General features: G+C 38.1%; 1 protein-coding gene and 1 pseudogene across 1 annotated transcript in view; both read right to left on the bottom strand.

Annotated features, from left to right (window-relative positions):
* Positions 1-4,567: 4,567 nt before the first annotated feature.
* On the bottom strand, positions 4,568-8,341 carry LOC137995926 (uncharacterized; annotated as a pseudogene).
* A 5,800-nt stretch (positions 8,342-14,141) lies between these two features.
* Positions 14,142-15,739, bottom strand: part of LOC137997472 (uncharacterized skeletal organic matrix protein 5-like) — a 2,241-nt gene continuing 643 nt past the window's right edge. The window contains exons 4-6 of the mRNA XM_068843493.1: positions 15,709-15,739; positions 15,217-15,349; positions 14,142-14,797 (exon numbers count right to left, since the gene is read on the bottom strand). The exon at positions 15,709-15,739 is cut by the window's right edge and continues 6 nt beyond it. Coding sequence (XP_068699594.1) covers positions 14,279-14,797; positions 15,217-15,349; positions 15,709-15,739 — 683 coding nt within the window. The 3' untranslated portion in view covers positions 14,142-14,278. The remainder of the gene's footprint in view (positions 14,798-15,216; positions 15,350-15,708) is intronic.

Genomic DNA, 15,739 nt, shown 5'->3' with positions numbered 1-15,739 from the left:
AAACTGAAGTTGTGCAGTAGTACAGCAACCTACTTTTACTCTCTGCAGATTAGCTTTCTTGGTTCACGGAAAACCCTTTTCATTATTGTAAATACATTGTGGCATGGAAGATATTTTCAACAGGTCTGGAGAATGTTCACCACCAAAATTTCCCCATTTTGTCTGGATCATATAAGTTCTTTCCTCCTTTTGTTTAGTGGTTGACTAGTGACTTGTGAAATTGTATGGTGCACAAGAGAGCTAAATGCAGTGTCTCCTTTAGTTGTAAAACATATATTAAAGGAACACAAATAATATTGTCATTGTTGTTGAGTAATGTTAGGGATTTAGTACTGCCAGGTATTACAAGTGTCTCTTTTGAGTGGATTCCCCAATTTTCTGCTAACTTGACCCAAACAGATATATATAGGTGGAGAACAAATTCGGGAAAATGAAAGGAAAAAATACTAAACATACATCAGTTGATATATTACAATACACTATTTGTTTTGTTCAATATTATTTGCACTAGAAAGAAAATTAACGACCATAAGAATTTAGTCTGTGATAAGGAAAAGTTTGTTCTGACTAAAACCTATATTGGAAATTTAGGCATTTGGGGTGCTTTTTCACAGGGTTATGTGCATGCATGGTATTAATTTTTATGTCAGTCCAATATTTTTCTTGAAAACTGTGTTGTCTCTATAACTTTGTCCTTTTTTGTGAAGCATGACATTTTCTTCTCTCAAACTTTTCCTTTTTGTGAAGCATGACATTTTCTTCTCTCAATTCAACATTGATTTGTGTTGCTGATCTTGTTTTCCAGCAAAAGTGTGTTATGTTGAATAATAATAATTTTTTTTATATAACTGTTTTTTTTGCCCCAGCAGCAGCATGCTCTCATTGGTTACTTCAAGGTCACATGACATCTAACAAAACACTTTTTTTGCCGTTCAAAAGTCTCTGAGCGGGCAACAGTGCAAAATCTATGACGTCAGAGGGTAACAGTGCACTGTTGCCCGCAAATGTTGACCGACGACCACCGTTGCTGTTCCCATTGCACGTTTTCCTATTTGTGCTATATAACAAATCACTTAATGACTGGTCTCTCAGGAAACAGTTCATTTTGTTTCCCTCGTCTGCGCCTCAGGGGAACATTGGAAATTTTTAGGGAAACAAAATGAACTGTTTCCCTCGGGACCAGTCATTAAGTGTTTACTGTTGGGATAATAGCAAAATTATTGACCTTGGGTGTTCGGTGACACAGCTACATTGTAAAGCATAACCATTATGAAAATGATATCTGTTTTACCTTATTATAGTGAGCTAACTTTTTGGTGTGGTTTTACTCACAGGTCTTGTAATAGGCCAAAAGCAATTTGAGAAATTCATGGGGTGTGTGCATCGTGTTCAATGCAGTTTGTTCTGTGCATGTAAATAATAATATGAAATGAAACATGTTTAGTGTTACTGATTACAGCCAACAGCCTGTGGCGCTCAATATAATGCTAGCAGTGTACTGCTGTCAGTGGTGTGTGTGGTGAAGGGAGGGGGGGGGGGGGGGGGGGGGTACTGCAAGGCATTGGCATGTCATTGTCGTAATGAGCTAAACCCAAATACTTACCTTCATTTTTTTTGTGAAAGTTTTTGTTTTTTCGTTCTCGATTTTTCTCTGCTTAATATCCAGCTCCTGCTTTTGATCCTTGAGGGTTTTCTACCTGTCTGACTAATTCTGTGTAACTTAGTGCTTCAGTTCTCTTGGCAGATTTTTGGCACTGACAAAGAAGGGGGCGTAGAATCTATAGAATCTATATTGAGGGGTAGGGGGGAATTCAATTCAGGGCAGATTATTATTGCAACTATTGTAATGTTATTCCATCACTCACCTTCATTGGTGAAATGTATTCATCCATGTGGCAAATTCTGTAGTCTTTGTGAGCCAGTAGCAAGTGGCCCTCGAATAAAAATTTTCTAGTGTGGTGAACTGTTTTGCTGGCATCAAAAGCCAAAAAAAAAAAAATCGCTTTGCACATTGAACTAGAGCACCTTTGCTGACATTTTCAGTCTCTAAATGGAAAAAGCAGCTTACTTGTTGAATTAACTTAACTCGCCCTTTGCAAAGAGTCCCATAAACTTGAAAAAGCACACAATCCCCCAGCAGTCAGATGTGACAGTTGACATATTTTATTTTTAGTTACACAAAACATAGCAATGAACGTTGTTAAAGGGAAAAAAAACAGGGTTTGTTGTCAATATTTGCCGCTGTTTTAAATATAACAGGCAGCCGCTCTGTCGCCTTGGCTTATAAAGCGAGAAAACTTACATTGTATTTACATGAACAATGTCGACAAGATATTAACTCGAAGTTAAAAACATACATGTACGTTATATGCATTTCAGGACAACTTACGACCCCAAAACCTCACAAACTATATCGAGTGGCGTGAAAGTATAAGGCACTGGACTTCGCTTTTCTGTGTAAAACAGTTACAACTGTGAAGACGAACACTAGCGGTAAAAAAACCTGCTTCTCTTCAAACTTCGATTTGAAAAAGTCTCTCTTGGTGTATGAAATCGGAATTCCACCTTTAAACACCTCTCAAAAATTTTCATATCAACGAAAAAAAAGTCATATTTGATATGTTTCGCGAAAACAATTTACCTCCAACATATCTCTGTTCTGAGCTTAAAGAGTAACCGACCACCTTAAGAAACGCAAAACTCTAAACACGAACGTCAAATGAAGCTTCGAAGCTGGTCAAAAACTCTATTGCTTTAGGCGAACTGGTTTTGGTCCGATCTCTTCCCTGACGGCTCTGAAGCATCGTTGAATGATGGCAGATTCAGATCATCTTTTTGCAAATTTTCTCAGAGGAAGGCCAGCGGCGTGACAGCCTCCACAATGACGTGGTGGATTACAGCGCTACAAGGGAAAATTTCTTTAAAAATTCAAGGTCAACGCGAGTCTCGGTTGCTAGTGTTCGAGTGGAAATTCGTTTGTGGTGGAGCTTACCAGCTAATGGATTACGATCTTGATTTCAATTTCATGCGTTTATCTTTTAAAAAAGTGGAACAAAAAAGATACCACTAAATTTCCAAATGGTTTCTCTTCCAACTAAATAGTTTACACACTGTTTCCGCGGGGGCCCGCATCTAACAGAAAATGTTAAGATTTTCGCATTTTTTTTTTTCAAAATTAAGTTGTTAAAATTGCCATTCAAGTGGTTCATTGAGGAAAATTTATTAAGACCGAGGGGAAAATTTAGAAATGTATTTCAGTCATTCAAAAATAAATTTTAAAGTGAATTTAGCAGTAATAATAACCAAATCATACTTACCATGTCATAGCACCTCATATTGGGTACACTAGAAGGAAAACCTTTAGTTGCAATTATATTTTGTTATAGTTGTTCCAAGCAAAATGCCAATTGTTTGCTTTCCTCCAAATTATAGAAATAAACATAGATTAGGTTAACTCTGAATAGCCAAAACAACAATATTCTAAGTTGAGAATTTGATTCAGAAGTCCGGCTTACTAGCAGGGAAAATTTTAAAAGTGGTCCAATTTATTTAAGCTGTATTCAATTTCCATCCTTGCTTTAGTCCCTGGATAGTGTAAACACTGGTGGTGAAGTGAACAAACTACCCCAAGGGGGATTCCCTTACGAAAATGACTGTTGTTGTTCCTTTTTGGAGAAAAATTTGTGGATTTGTACTGCTTATGATACTGAGACCAAAACAGCTGGCAGAGTTGCTGCAGTACATTTAAGGCTATCAATCTAAAAAATGAATGGAACTGTGTAGGACAATTTGGTAAGCGAGCAAATAGCTTTTACTTATGAATTATAAAATACCAGTCATTTGTCAATTTAGAACTGGTTCCTCTAAGGGGTCATATTTTTCTTTAGCCTACATACACAAAACAAGATTCTGTTACCTTTAAGAGTTGTTTTTTTTTAAAAAAGACCCCTCCTAGCAAAATGCATCCTCATGTTGGGATTCTCATTGATTTAATGACTTTTATGATACTATGCAAATTTGTTCTACAATAATACTCAAACACCATAAAAGTATTTTTAACCTAACTTTTGCTTGCACTGACGGTGACCTTTAAATTCCTAGGGGGGCTGTGTCATGGCTTGTCGCATGCAAGTCTAACAAGTATGAGGTATTTTGCCCTAGCCAAAACAAGTCACTAGACCCCTCTATGGGAGGCTTATTGAAGGAAATCTCCACGTGTTGGGTAAGGCAATAAGGCTTCTTCTGAAGTCACCTTAGTGATGTTTCAAAGATTAGGTTCAAATATAGCAGACATATTAATGGCGTTAATGGCTGATGATATTAGCCTTTTTCTCACACATATCCAATTTTTTTTTTAAATTTCCAGGTCCAAGTTACAAGTTGCCAAATGGCAATGACACTGACTTCTTAAGTTAAAAGATGTTGTCAATGGAAAGGTTAGAGTCCAGTTACTGAAAAAATATAACCGTCCCAGCTATTCTAGTCTAATTTAAAGACAAATTAAGATACGCGGGAAGGACCATATATATATATATAAGAACTATGAAATAAGAATTGCAGAAATCAATTAAGAATTACAATGAGCACAGCCCCTGTAGCCATCATCTAACAGAGAGCTAAAATCACATTTACGTTCACGGTTTTTAAAACTGGCTAACGAAGTAACTGATCTGTCTGCAGTTGTCAGTTTGCTCCATAATGTGAGTATTAAATAGCGCAATAAATGTTTGCCATAAGTTACTGTGTTATACCTGGAAACTGAGAAGTCGGACTGTCTTAGATTATAGGAAGAGTTATGCTCCTGAAAGATGTTACAAATATTCAAAGCACTTAAATTGTGTTTAACTTTGTACATCAAAATGCATATGTCTTGTAGACGTCTATTTAGTAACGTGGTTAACTCAGCTTTCTGCAGCAAACGTTAATAGGTGGAGTGTTTGTCTTTGTAGACAGCCCTTAGGCCTCTTTCTTGTGCCCTCTCCAATCCGCGACTATCACTAGATTTACAAAAATGCCATATAAGATGGCAGTAGGTTAGAGATATGGTAGAATGGCTGTTTTAAAAAGTTGTAGTTAATTTGCTTCTGTTGGAATCAAGTTGCGGAGTCTTATAAGCACACCAATCCATTGACTGGCTTTTTCACAAATAATGCTTATGTGATTAAAGTTCAATTATGAGTCTATCGTGACTCCGAGAAGTTGGAGAGTTTCCGTCGTGTTTATTTTCTCCTTGTTTACGAAGATTGTGCATTCTTCGATGTTATTTTCATGGTTATGATTATTGCCAATGATTAAGTCGTACCACTTGGTTTCTGTTTCCGTACCATCTCTAAGTTTGGATATAGTAGTAGGTAAGTCTCGACCTGTGTGGTAAAACTGATGGTTGTCCGCATACATTGATATTCCCCTAACATGATAGAACAGATCGTTTTGGAAGAAATTCCACAACAGAGAGCCCAATACGGACCCTTGAGGACAACCTCAATTGACAAATATTGTTTCCCATCTTTACACAATTTTTCCTGTTGGATAAATAGCTTTTGAGAAGTTCAACAACATTATTCTGGAAGCCGTAAGGTTTGAATTTGCTCAACAGCAGCGGTGGATGTAAGGAGTAAAAAGCTTTCGACATATCGGACCACATTATGCTTACGAAAAGATGTTTATCTCTGGCCTCTCTCCACCCTCTCCACCAAGTTGATTAGGGCGGGTTCGCAGCTGTATTTTTTGAGGTAGACCGATGAGTTTACACATAAGTGTTTGTCGAAACCAGCCGTAATTTGCTTGCCGAAGATCTGCTCAAAAACCTCACTGACACAGGGTAAGACAGTGATAGGTCGGTAGTTTTCCTTGCCCTGTCTGTGGTTCTTTTTAAATATAGATGAGACTATTCTCCACACTTCCATTCGCTTGGCCATACGCTGTTGTTTATGCAAGAGTTGAAGAGGGTCATAAGTGGACTTGCGAGCTCCTTTGCTCCAATTTTAAGTATTTTTCGCAAAATACCGTCGCAGCCGGTGGCTTTGTTGATGTTAAGCGACTCTAGGGAATCTTTAACTTGTATTTGTGTGACAGGCCTTACTTCAATGCCTTGCGTTAGATTTGTATTTTCCGCCATTATCTTCTGAACACAGGAATCCGGATGGTATTCAAAGTCCTCCATCGATCGAAGTTCGGCGCTTTTACCCCGGATACCTTCAGCGATTGTGGAAAAATAGTCAGCTAGTATTTCGACAACTTCGCATTGATTTCTGACAAATGACCCGTTGTCGTTTAGATGGATTTCAGTTTTGTGAGAATGGTCCTTTTTGTTTAGGAAAGGCCTAAAAGTATTAAAGAACTCCTTGGGTCTCATTTTTAGGTCTTCACACTTTTTTCTCCAGTATTCCTTGATTGCAATTCTTCTCTGCCTTGTTTCTTTATTTCTCGCCTTACGTTTGAGTTCCCAATTCAATCTCCTTTGTTTTGTTTTTAAGGTATTTTATTGTGGCTTTCCGCTTGGCTCTGATTGCACTTTTCCATTGTGATGTCATGTACAGCACGTCTTTGTCTCGAGTACTTATTTTTTTTACATGTGCTACCTCATCAAGAATGTCATTCATAAGTACGTTCCAGAAATACACCTGGTCGTCAATCTCGTCAAACATTTCCCCAACGTGCCAAGGTGCAACAGCTAAATGCTTTTTAAATTCCTATAGGTCCTGAAGTCTTTAATTTTAGGTTTATTCAAGTTGTCAAGTTGGCAATCCCAGTCGGAAAGTGGATGGGATTTGTTCGTTTTATTTATATTTTTTGTTAGTTTTTTTTTTCCCGAGTCGGTAAAAGTCTGGCCTGTCACTCCCCTGGTAATTGGTGTCTTTGTGCATGGAATGCGTATATTTCTCTGGTGGACACAGTAGAATCATTAACTTAGCCTGCAATGGCGTCGAAAGTCATGCAACGCGAATGGCGTTTTAGTGGATCCTTAAACAAAATATACCCTTATATGGCGCTCAATAATGGAAAGTCAGTTGGATAAACTAGGCAGGCGGTGAAAACAAACACCTGGAATCTTAAAAGCGACGAGTAATGGACTTTGACAACAATCTATCGCCCGTCGAGCCGAAATCAAAGTGAGCTGTATTTCTAAAATAATATTTTACCAAGTGTGCTGTTATGTAGAACACTGAAACCAAATGGAAAATTCTCTGGTAACTTATGGGTTCAACAAAGACAGAGAACGAATCGAACACCTTACGTGGATCTGTGGTCAAGTCTGCAAAGTCTTTAGGCAAAAAAATAATTGGAAATCTGACAGCCAAGAATTATTTGAAAGAAAGCTTTTATCCTGAAATTTAGTATGTTGCAATAGTGCGCATATTTGACACGATTGAGTTTCTTCTCTTCACGCACGTAATGAAATAGAAGGGGTTTTTGCCTCTAATAGCAATATGTTGTTTGTTTTAAAAAAATTGTTCGTTGGAAAAGGTGGCCTTTATGAATTCATCATGTTTTACGATATGCGAGCTTAACTGGATAGTTTTTATAGCAATAGTAAAGCATTTTCTTGTCAAAATGAGGTTAGCGTCTTTCTGGTGTGTGAGTTTGTATTTGCCGCCTGCCGCGTAAACTTTATTTCCACCCTCAAAATTACCTCCAGAACCTACTTTTTGCGTAGAATAAGCTTTTAGAGTGATGTTCTTGTTTTGCATAAAGCAAGCTTACAAAATCTGTACCTTGCTGAGTTCGCATTTGTTAGCGTTAATATTATTTTCGGTCCGATGCTTCTGTTTTATGAGGGGTATATTGTTTTGGTCTCCCATGCAGATACGTAAAACATGATGTTATTCTGGAATGCTATAGTTCAATACCACATAATTCAGTGCCGTCTGATTTTCTGTAATACGTACCACAGGCAACCCAGTGTATGCTTCACGGAAGCATATCGTTCTTTGAGAATTCCATAGATCAGGGCATGGTCGCTTAGAGATGGATATGGCGTCCCGTTACGGACAAAATCTTCAAAACAGCAAAAAATAAATTGAACCGTACAAAAATAAATCGAACCGTATACATATAAATCGAATTTACACAAATATCAATCGAACCCTACAAATAAATAGAACTTGCACAAATATCAATCGAACCGTACAAATATCAATCCAACCGCATACTTACAAATCGACCGTACCGTACAAAAATATATAAATCGAACTTTCAAAAGCTGGTCAGTGGTTAGCAAAAATGGGCAGGTAGGTACCTCATATATGGTAATTGTTATGGCCTTAGGACCTTCCTGTCATTAGAGTAACGTGTTGTTTTGAGGTATATAAAAATGACGGTGAGAAACCAGCTCACCCATTACGAATTGGGAGAATTCTTTCGTTCTTTGCAAGACGTATTAGTGCTTTCATTTAACGCAAGCTTGTCGTTCGACTCTGCTGAATTCCTTTCACGACACCTAGACGGTTTCGAAAGAACTCTGAGCGTTTTGTCTACAAGAGTACGCGTTTCGTATTGGTCCGAAGTACAACTACTTTTTGACTACTTTCTTTCTTTTACTGTCAGTCAACAAAGGCAACATTGCGAGGCGGAGGAACGAGTTTGGGGTCACTAATGGCCCACACAAGGACAGAGAAAAACTCTGACCAGGGTGGGAATTGAACCGTGTGTTACACGGCCAACGTTTGCAAAAACGTAATCCTTCCTTGTTCATTGTTCATTCAATTCTCGGATTCACATGCAAAATTTCTCTAACAATTTCGTCCAGGGAGGTATTGTCTATGTCAGTAAATGATTCTGTTAGGCTAGTGACCCCAAACTCGTTCCGCCGCCTCCGCAAAGTTTTTTCGGAAACACGAAGGTTTCTTGCTATGGCAGCCCAGCGAAATCCAGCTCCATTACGAAGTACTTCCAACAAATCTTCTGAAATATCGAGCCTCGGGCGGCCTGGAACACCTGATCTCGCAACACCCACTCTGGCGGTTGAAAGTTGTTCTTCCCGCTCTGCGCGCAAAGCGAAATAAGATAAGTCCTCTAAATAAGAGAGTGTCGAGGTCAGAAAGTAGTTGTACTTCGGACCAATATCAAACGCGTACTCTTGAAGACAAAACGCTCAGAGTTCTTTCGAAACCGTCTAGGCGTCGTGAAAGGAATTCAGCAGAGTCGAAAGAAAAGCATGCGTTAAGTGAAAGCACTAATACGTCTTGCAGAGAACGAAAGAACATTTACATACCTCAAAACAACAGGTCACGCTAGTTGTAGGAACGTCCTAAGGCCATAACAATTACCATATATGAAGTACCTACCTGCCCATTTTTGCTAACCACTCACCAGCTTTTGGAAAGTTCGATTTCACCCGATTCACACAACCCCTATGGGTGATACCCGCTGAAAGTGCACCAAATTACGCGGGCATCACCGGCTATAGTACGTACTATAATACAGGAAATGTGATAATAATGGCGGCCTATCGAGCGAAGAGAAAATCGGAGAGTAAAGTATGAATGACATTTGTATTCTAATTCAAATACAGTGTATTACAGGATAACATAGGTAAATATTGACAGTCTATGTAGTATATGCACACATTCCAATGGGAAATTAATCCCCGACGAACAGTCTCTTTCCACAACATTTCAGTTTAAATTCATTTACTAAGTTAGCTATCAGAATTAGCTTAAATAAACATATTTTAATATATTGGAGGGAAGTATTTCCTAAAATGTTCCACTGAGCCCAGCTTGCAACGTTTTTAGCTCACAGTTTCAGGTCAGAATTCGCTAATATATCAGGGTATTTGGCCCCGAGCCGAGTTATGACGAACAAATTTGTGCGAGAAATCGATAATTCAATTTCGCCATATTATCATTCTTTTCAGTTCTATTACTGAGGAATAAGAATAAAACTGAAATCAGGGCGTTTTCAGCGGTTCTCTGTTATATTTCGGATCGCAAAAGCACATTTATTGGATCGCTATGGCTGGAGTAGCGTACTATAGTACGTTATTCACCGGGCAGCTTTATGACGAGGAAATCTGAGGGAAAAATCGAAAATATAATTTGGCCAAATTGGCATTCTTTTAAGTTTCCTTACTGGGGAATGAGCATAAAATTGAAATCAGAGCGTTTTTAGCGGTTCTCTGGCGTATTCCGGATCGTAAAAGCACAGTTATTGGAACGCTATGGCGGTAGTCGCGTACTATAGTAAGTTAGGCCGGGCAGTTTTATCACGGGCAAATTTGTAGGAGAAATTGAAAATATAAGTTAGCCAAATTGGCATTCTTTTAAGTTCCCTTAGTGAGGAATGAGCACAAAATTGAAATTAGAGCGTTTTTGGTGGTGCTCTGGCGTATTTCGGATCGTATAATATAAGGGGAGTTAGCAATTTTAAAAAAAGACGCACCATTTTCACACGTTGTCGCAGAAAGAATGCAGACGTGATATTTTTATAGGAAACGCATTCAAATAAAGAAACAGAAAATCAATGGCAACTTGAATCGGACGGAAAAATCCTTTTTTCACATGGTTGTCCAAATTCATGTCACTAAAAAGAAATCAAAAGACCATTACTCTCTTTCTGTCAGTAAAAAGGCTTGCTTTCCAAATAACACGAGAAAATTGAAGTGTGATGAGGCACTGAAAAAAGCTATTTCTCTTCCCTATTCAGTTGCTTTTGAGCCATATGCCAAGGCCTTTCAGTTCAAAGTATTGAACTCTATACTCTATACGAATTCAAAACAATACAAAATCGGGTACATAGCAGATGATCTATGTTCTTTCTGCAAACGTGAATCAGAAACAATGCAGCATTTCTTTTATGATTGCTCTTATTCAATTTCTTTCTGGAAAGATTTCGAATTATATTACTTATCTTTGACGAAACAGCAGATACATCTTAATTTGAAGGATATATTAATCGGTCTTCTAACACCAGAACTTCCCTTACTTAACTATCTGTTACTTATAGGAAAAAATTATCTATGGATGTGCAGAAGGAATAACGAACTTCCAAGTATATGAGGTTTTCAATCAAAAGTCAAATTAAAGTATGAGACTGAGAAACATATCTGTACAAAAAATAAGAAGTTAGATATGTTTAGGAAGAAGTGGGTAATATAAATACTAGAGGTAGTTGAATAATTTAGAATATAGCGGGCTCAAATAGGTGTGATTTTGTTATGTAAACTTTTTCGTGAGTGTGTGTATGTGAGTAAGTGTGAATAAGTTGTGTTATATTTTAGGTCCCGTTTATTATGTTTAGTGAGGTAGTTACGTATTGTAATGAAGGTTATGTAAGTAGTTGTAAGCAATGCAATTAAAAAAAAAGAAAAAAAATTCCTAGCTAATGATTCGTTCTTGCCTTTGTTACAACCAAGAAATGCAATAGCAATCTCAGGATGTTGAAGTGTTTCAAGGTCGGTAAAGTAACCATAGATATTCATTAGAAAATATTGAGCGTTGAAGTTGTTATTACCTCCCATCAAGTCAGTTCAAAAGCCTACGGTATCGTTCTGTTTTGAGTTGCCAAATAGTGCAGCCAAAAAGCTAGGAAAGAAAAGGAAAGGAAAGGAATGTGGAAAACTGGATTCGACTACATCACGTGGTCGCACGTCTTTGACCCCCAACGAACTGAACATTGAACTCTCGTGTTTTTTCCTTTTCGATTTGATCTTGAAGGTAGTCTTGAAAGAAAAGTGATTTCTTATTTCTACATACGAAGTTGTCTTATTGCGTACAGTTTTGTACAAGGAACTTTATTTAAGTGTCTAGTCGTTGGTGAAATAACCATAGCTACAAAATTCCTTGTTTAAAAAATCTATTGATTGTTAATAATTATTTTTACCAGCTGTCAAGGTCCATAAACTCGCAAAAAAGGACGAGGTCAATATCCAGCCATCTTGACCGAAAAAACTTGGTCAATAACCCATATGTATTTGGAAATCAGACCCTATGCATCACATTTGACCAAAATATGTTTATTTTCCTGTGCACGATCACTCCCTGAATTGTACGACACGAGGCCCAATTACGAATTCATCGTATTTATAGGAATTAAAAATGTCTTTTGAGGACTTTGTTTGAGCGAAAACGTCTGTAACGCTTTTCACAAGTTTAAAAACTTTAGAAAACAGTGTAAAGGAACCATTAAGGTGATTTCTCAGTATTGCATTGCGCATCCCTAGCCTACTGCGCACGATTTTCGTGTCATTAGCGCGAGCACGTACACAACGAAAAAAATTTCCCTCAAGCTAAGCTCGATAGCGAAATAAATGTTCGTTTTCTTTTAAACGAGCATGGTGGCCTATATTTTTTACCGCATAATAATAGTGTACATATTAGCCTCCTTCATTGAAATGAAATAATAAAAAATTTTATCCGAAGGAAAAAAAAGATATAGGTGAAAGAGTGCACGAGACCGTTCCTCTGTGATGCAAATTATGACCCGCGAAAATAAAGACTCTACGAACGCTTTGCGTCCACGTCGTTTTAAATAGTGTGATATTTCCACAAATTTTATATGATATTGTTCTATATGCTCGACACTTTCTACTTGTCAAGTTTTTTCCCGAGTATTACTTTTATAAACTATATTTCAAGCTACTGCAAAATGTAACGTGGACCGATGAATAACGCGCGTGATTAGCAGGATTACAGGCATAAATGGGGTAAGATTGGCCCATCACATCTCTTAAACAAGAATGGTGATCTATCATTTTTATTGTAATTTTCGAAACATTACTTGGTAGAGAACATTCAGGGAAAGCTTCAAAAAAATTCATCGGTAACTTTTATTTCTGAAGAATCACCTTAAATTTTTGAAAATTTATTGTGGCTCTGAATGGAGGAGAATGTGGCCTTTTTATTTTGTTGCTTTGTAAAGAACGGCAAAGAAAAAGACGAAGAATTATAACACACGCCTACTGCGCGTGGCTGATTTCCGTTTCGTAAGGAGAAATGGGTTCTAATTTGTTGATGGAGTTAAAATGCACTCAGCAAAATGTTTAATTGTTCATATTCACACTGGTTTGCTTGCGGTTAGCTTTTTTGTTTGGGGTAGCTCTATCATTGACATTTAGGATACTGAAGGTTTATAATTAAATTTTGGGAAAATTTGGCGGATCAATCTTGTGGAGTAGTGGTATAAGAGGGAAATTAGGAAACAGAGGTTCGGTGTTCGATTCTGGGTGGTTACATACTTTCCTTTTTCTTCAATTCAGTAGAGAAATATTTGCTGATAGCTGAAATGGCATCGACCGTTTACGAAACGGACAACGCCTACACAGCCACTGTACTCGTTGTTGTTGTTGCAGTTGTGATTTGTAATGAAACGTCTCTTGAAAATCAAAGAATTTAAAATGACTTCTTGTCATTTTCCCGGCAATTCGTCTCAGCTAGTTGCGAAAAAGTCACTTGACTGTGCACGCATCGCGCTAGTAACATCCTAGAAGAACAATGTCTAAAATTATTTATAACTTAAGAGGGATTATTTTTGGTATGAGGCCTATGTGGGGAATTCAGTCTCTTACCACTGCTCTAACCACTGCGCTACCGAGGCAAACACAGTTGAGCGGTGGGTCGAATATTAGCTACAAAGAAAAGATCGATTACCAGGCATTTGCTCCCAGCCCTCTCGGACACGGAATTACTTTTGCAGTTCGTCGAGACACGTTTAACGGACCACACGTATATTGTCTGGCTTGTAACCCGTATTCGGTATGTTTCAATTTCCCGAGAATAAACTCGATTATAACTGGCGCCTGCCTCATCTATTTGTTGTATTATAGGACATTTTTTTTCTAATCGGCTGATCGAAGCGAAGCTGAATAGAATGGAATGATCATTTACAAATTGTCTGCAATTTACTTTCAAACTGGTTGTTGTCATTTTCTAATGACCATCTTGATCAGCGTTTTCTTGTCGTGAAATATTTCAAAATAATTCGTGCAAAGAATGAAGCAATTTTCAGTTTCTGTGCAACACAAATACTGGCAGTTTTTTCCAGTTTTTTAGAACAAATAGGCTGCTCATTCGAGGCGTTGCTTTTGATACTTCTGTGTGCAGCCCAGCAAATTGTAGTTATTATATATGAGATTGCGTTCTCCCAGAAGTGTCAAGTTTACTCAACAACTGATACAAAACACAATAAAATAAGCCACTATTTAATGCCACCACCATGTTTTCTTTGTTTTACAGCACTTCTTTTCTCAGAAAATCTACCCACAAAAACTGCTGCACTAATCGGCAGTTAACTAAACAGCAGACCATGTTTCGCTTTAAAGGCGAAGAGGCTATTCTTCTCACTGCACTAAGATGTATCCAAAGGCTTTGATATGTTTGTCTCCATTATCTGGTGAGTGGGCTGCCTCGTTTCCACATGTGTTAGAGTCATCATGGACTCCTCCTGTACCAAACCCAATTCTGGAGTCACAGCTGTTGCAATCATTTTCCTGATTAGCAACGATACCGATTCTAGCTTTAGCCCAGCCAGAATTAGTGCCCACAGCATTGAAGCCTTGCGTATTACAGTGTGGCTGTAAGGAGCCCTCTGGACCAAGCAGCGACTTCCATTTTTCACGGCTCAGTGAGGTGGCGCGGTATTGGCCGTCAGCGATCAGTGAGTACAGAGAGTCGGCCTGTTTGTTGATGACGATGTACTTGATCTGCTGGCCGTACTTCATACCGAGACAGATCTTGGAGAAGGGTGTCTCCCAGTAGGTCGGTAACTTAGTCTCTTGTGAATCAAACCCAGTCTCTCCTCCAGGAAGGTTGAACTCTTTGTTGCTTTCCCAGAAGTCGGCGTCGTAGTGAAAGGTTCGCTGCAAAGACAAAAGACAAGATTTCAAAACTTTGACAAGCAACTGAACAACGACAACTGTGTGACATCCACCTTTTTTCCTTAACAAACTAAACGTCCTTTAATTACGTCAAATGTCAATGGGTAGTTGTATAAAGTAAAAAAAGAAAAACAGCAGTAGACTAGCAACCTTTGTGGCATGATTATGGTGCTGCAGCAAGAATCCCCGTACAAGAAGGGGTTTCTCTCCACTAACTAAAATAATAATCTCTAGTAAAGTGGGTAAGTGTGGGGAAAATACTGTGTGTGTGGATGGTGAGTTGAGGGGAAATCATAACCAAAAATTAATCTGTTAAATGAGGAAGAGAAATTCACAAATGTCAATGGGTGTGATATAAGAGACTAAATAAACCTGGATCTTTGCTTTCATCTTTGTCATACCTTGTTACCATTAATTTTCATGACCAGTGTCCATCCTCCACCACCGCATTTGCCAAAGTCGTTTGTCATGTGACAATACAAAGGGATTTTTCCAATGTCAGTCGGCAGCATGTAGGCTTTATTTTCTTGCAAACTGAAGAATGAAAAAATATATTTCAGGTTTTATCATACAACGCTACTGTGTATCATTGCTTATCAATGCGAAGTCAGTGAACTGAGCTTCCCTTGGAGAGGTTAAAGAATGCAAATCGTTATTTTTGAACCATTCATGATCTGATCCCAACTTTAATCCCATACATTGGAAAAAGGACAAAACACTGCGCCCATGACAAAAATCGATCAGTGGTTTCTAGCCAAATCGATCAGTGGTTTCTAGCCGGGACATTATATTAGAGAAGCTTCTCAGTGCCTTCCCACTTCATAAGTGTCTTAGGTCTTAATAGAACTGATGGTGAAAATAAAATGTCAAGAAGATTTAAACTGTTAACCTACCCTTTGTCATACAGTTCCTTGCAAGAAGAGG

This window comes from Montipora foliosa, chromosome 3 (genome assembly GCF_036669935.1).
Source record: "Montipora foliosa isolate CH-2021 chromosome 3, ASM3666993v2, whole genome shotgun sequence".
Classification (NCBI taxonomy): domain Eukaryota; kingdom Metazoa; phylum Cnidaria; class Anthozoa; order Scleractinia; family Acroporidae; genus Montipora; species Montipora foliosa.
This window is presented reverse-complemented; position numbering and strand designations above follow the sequence as displayed.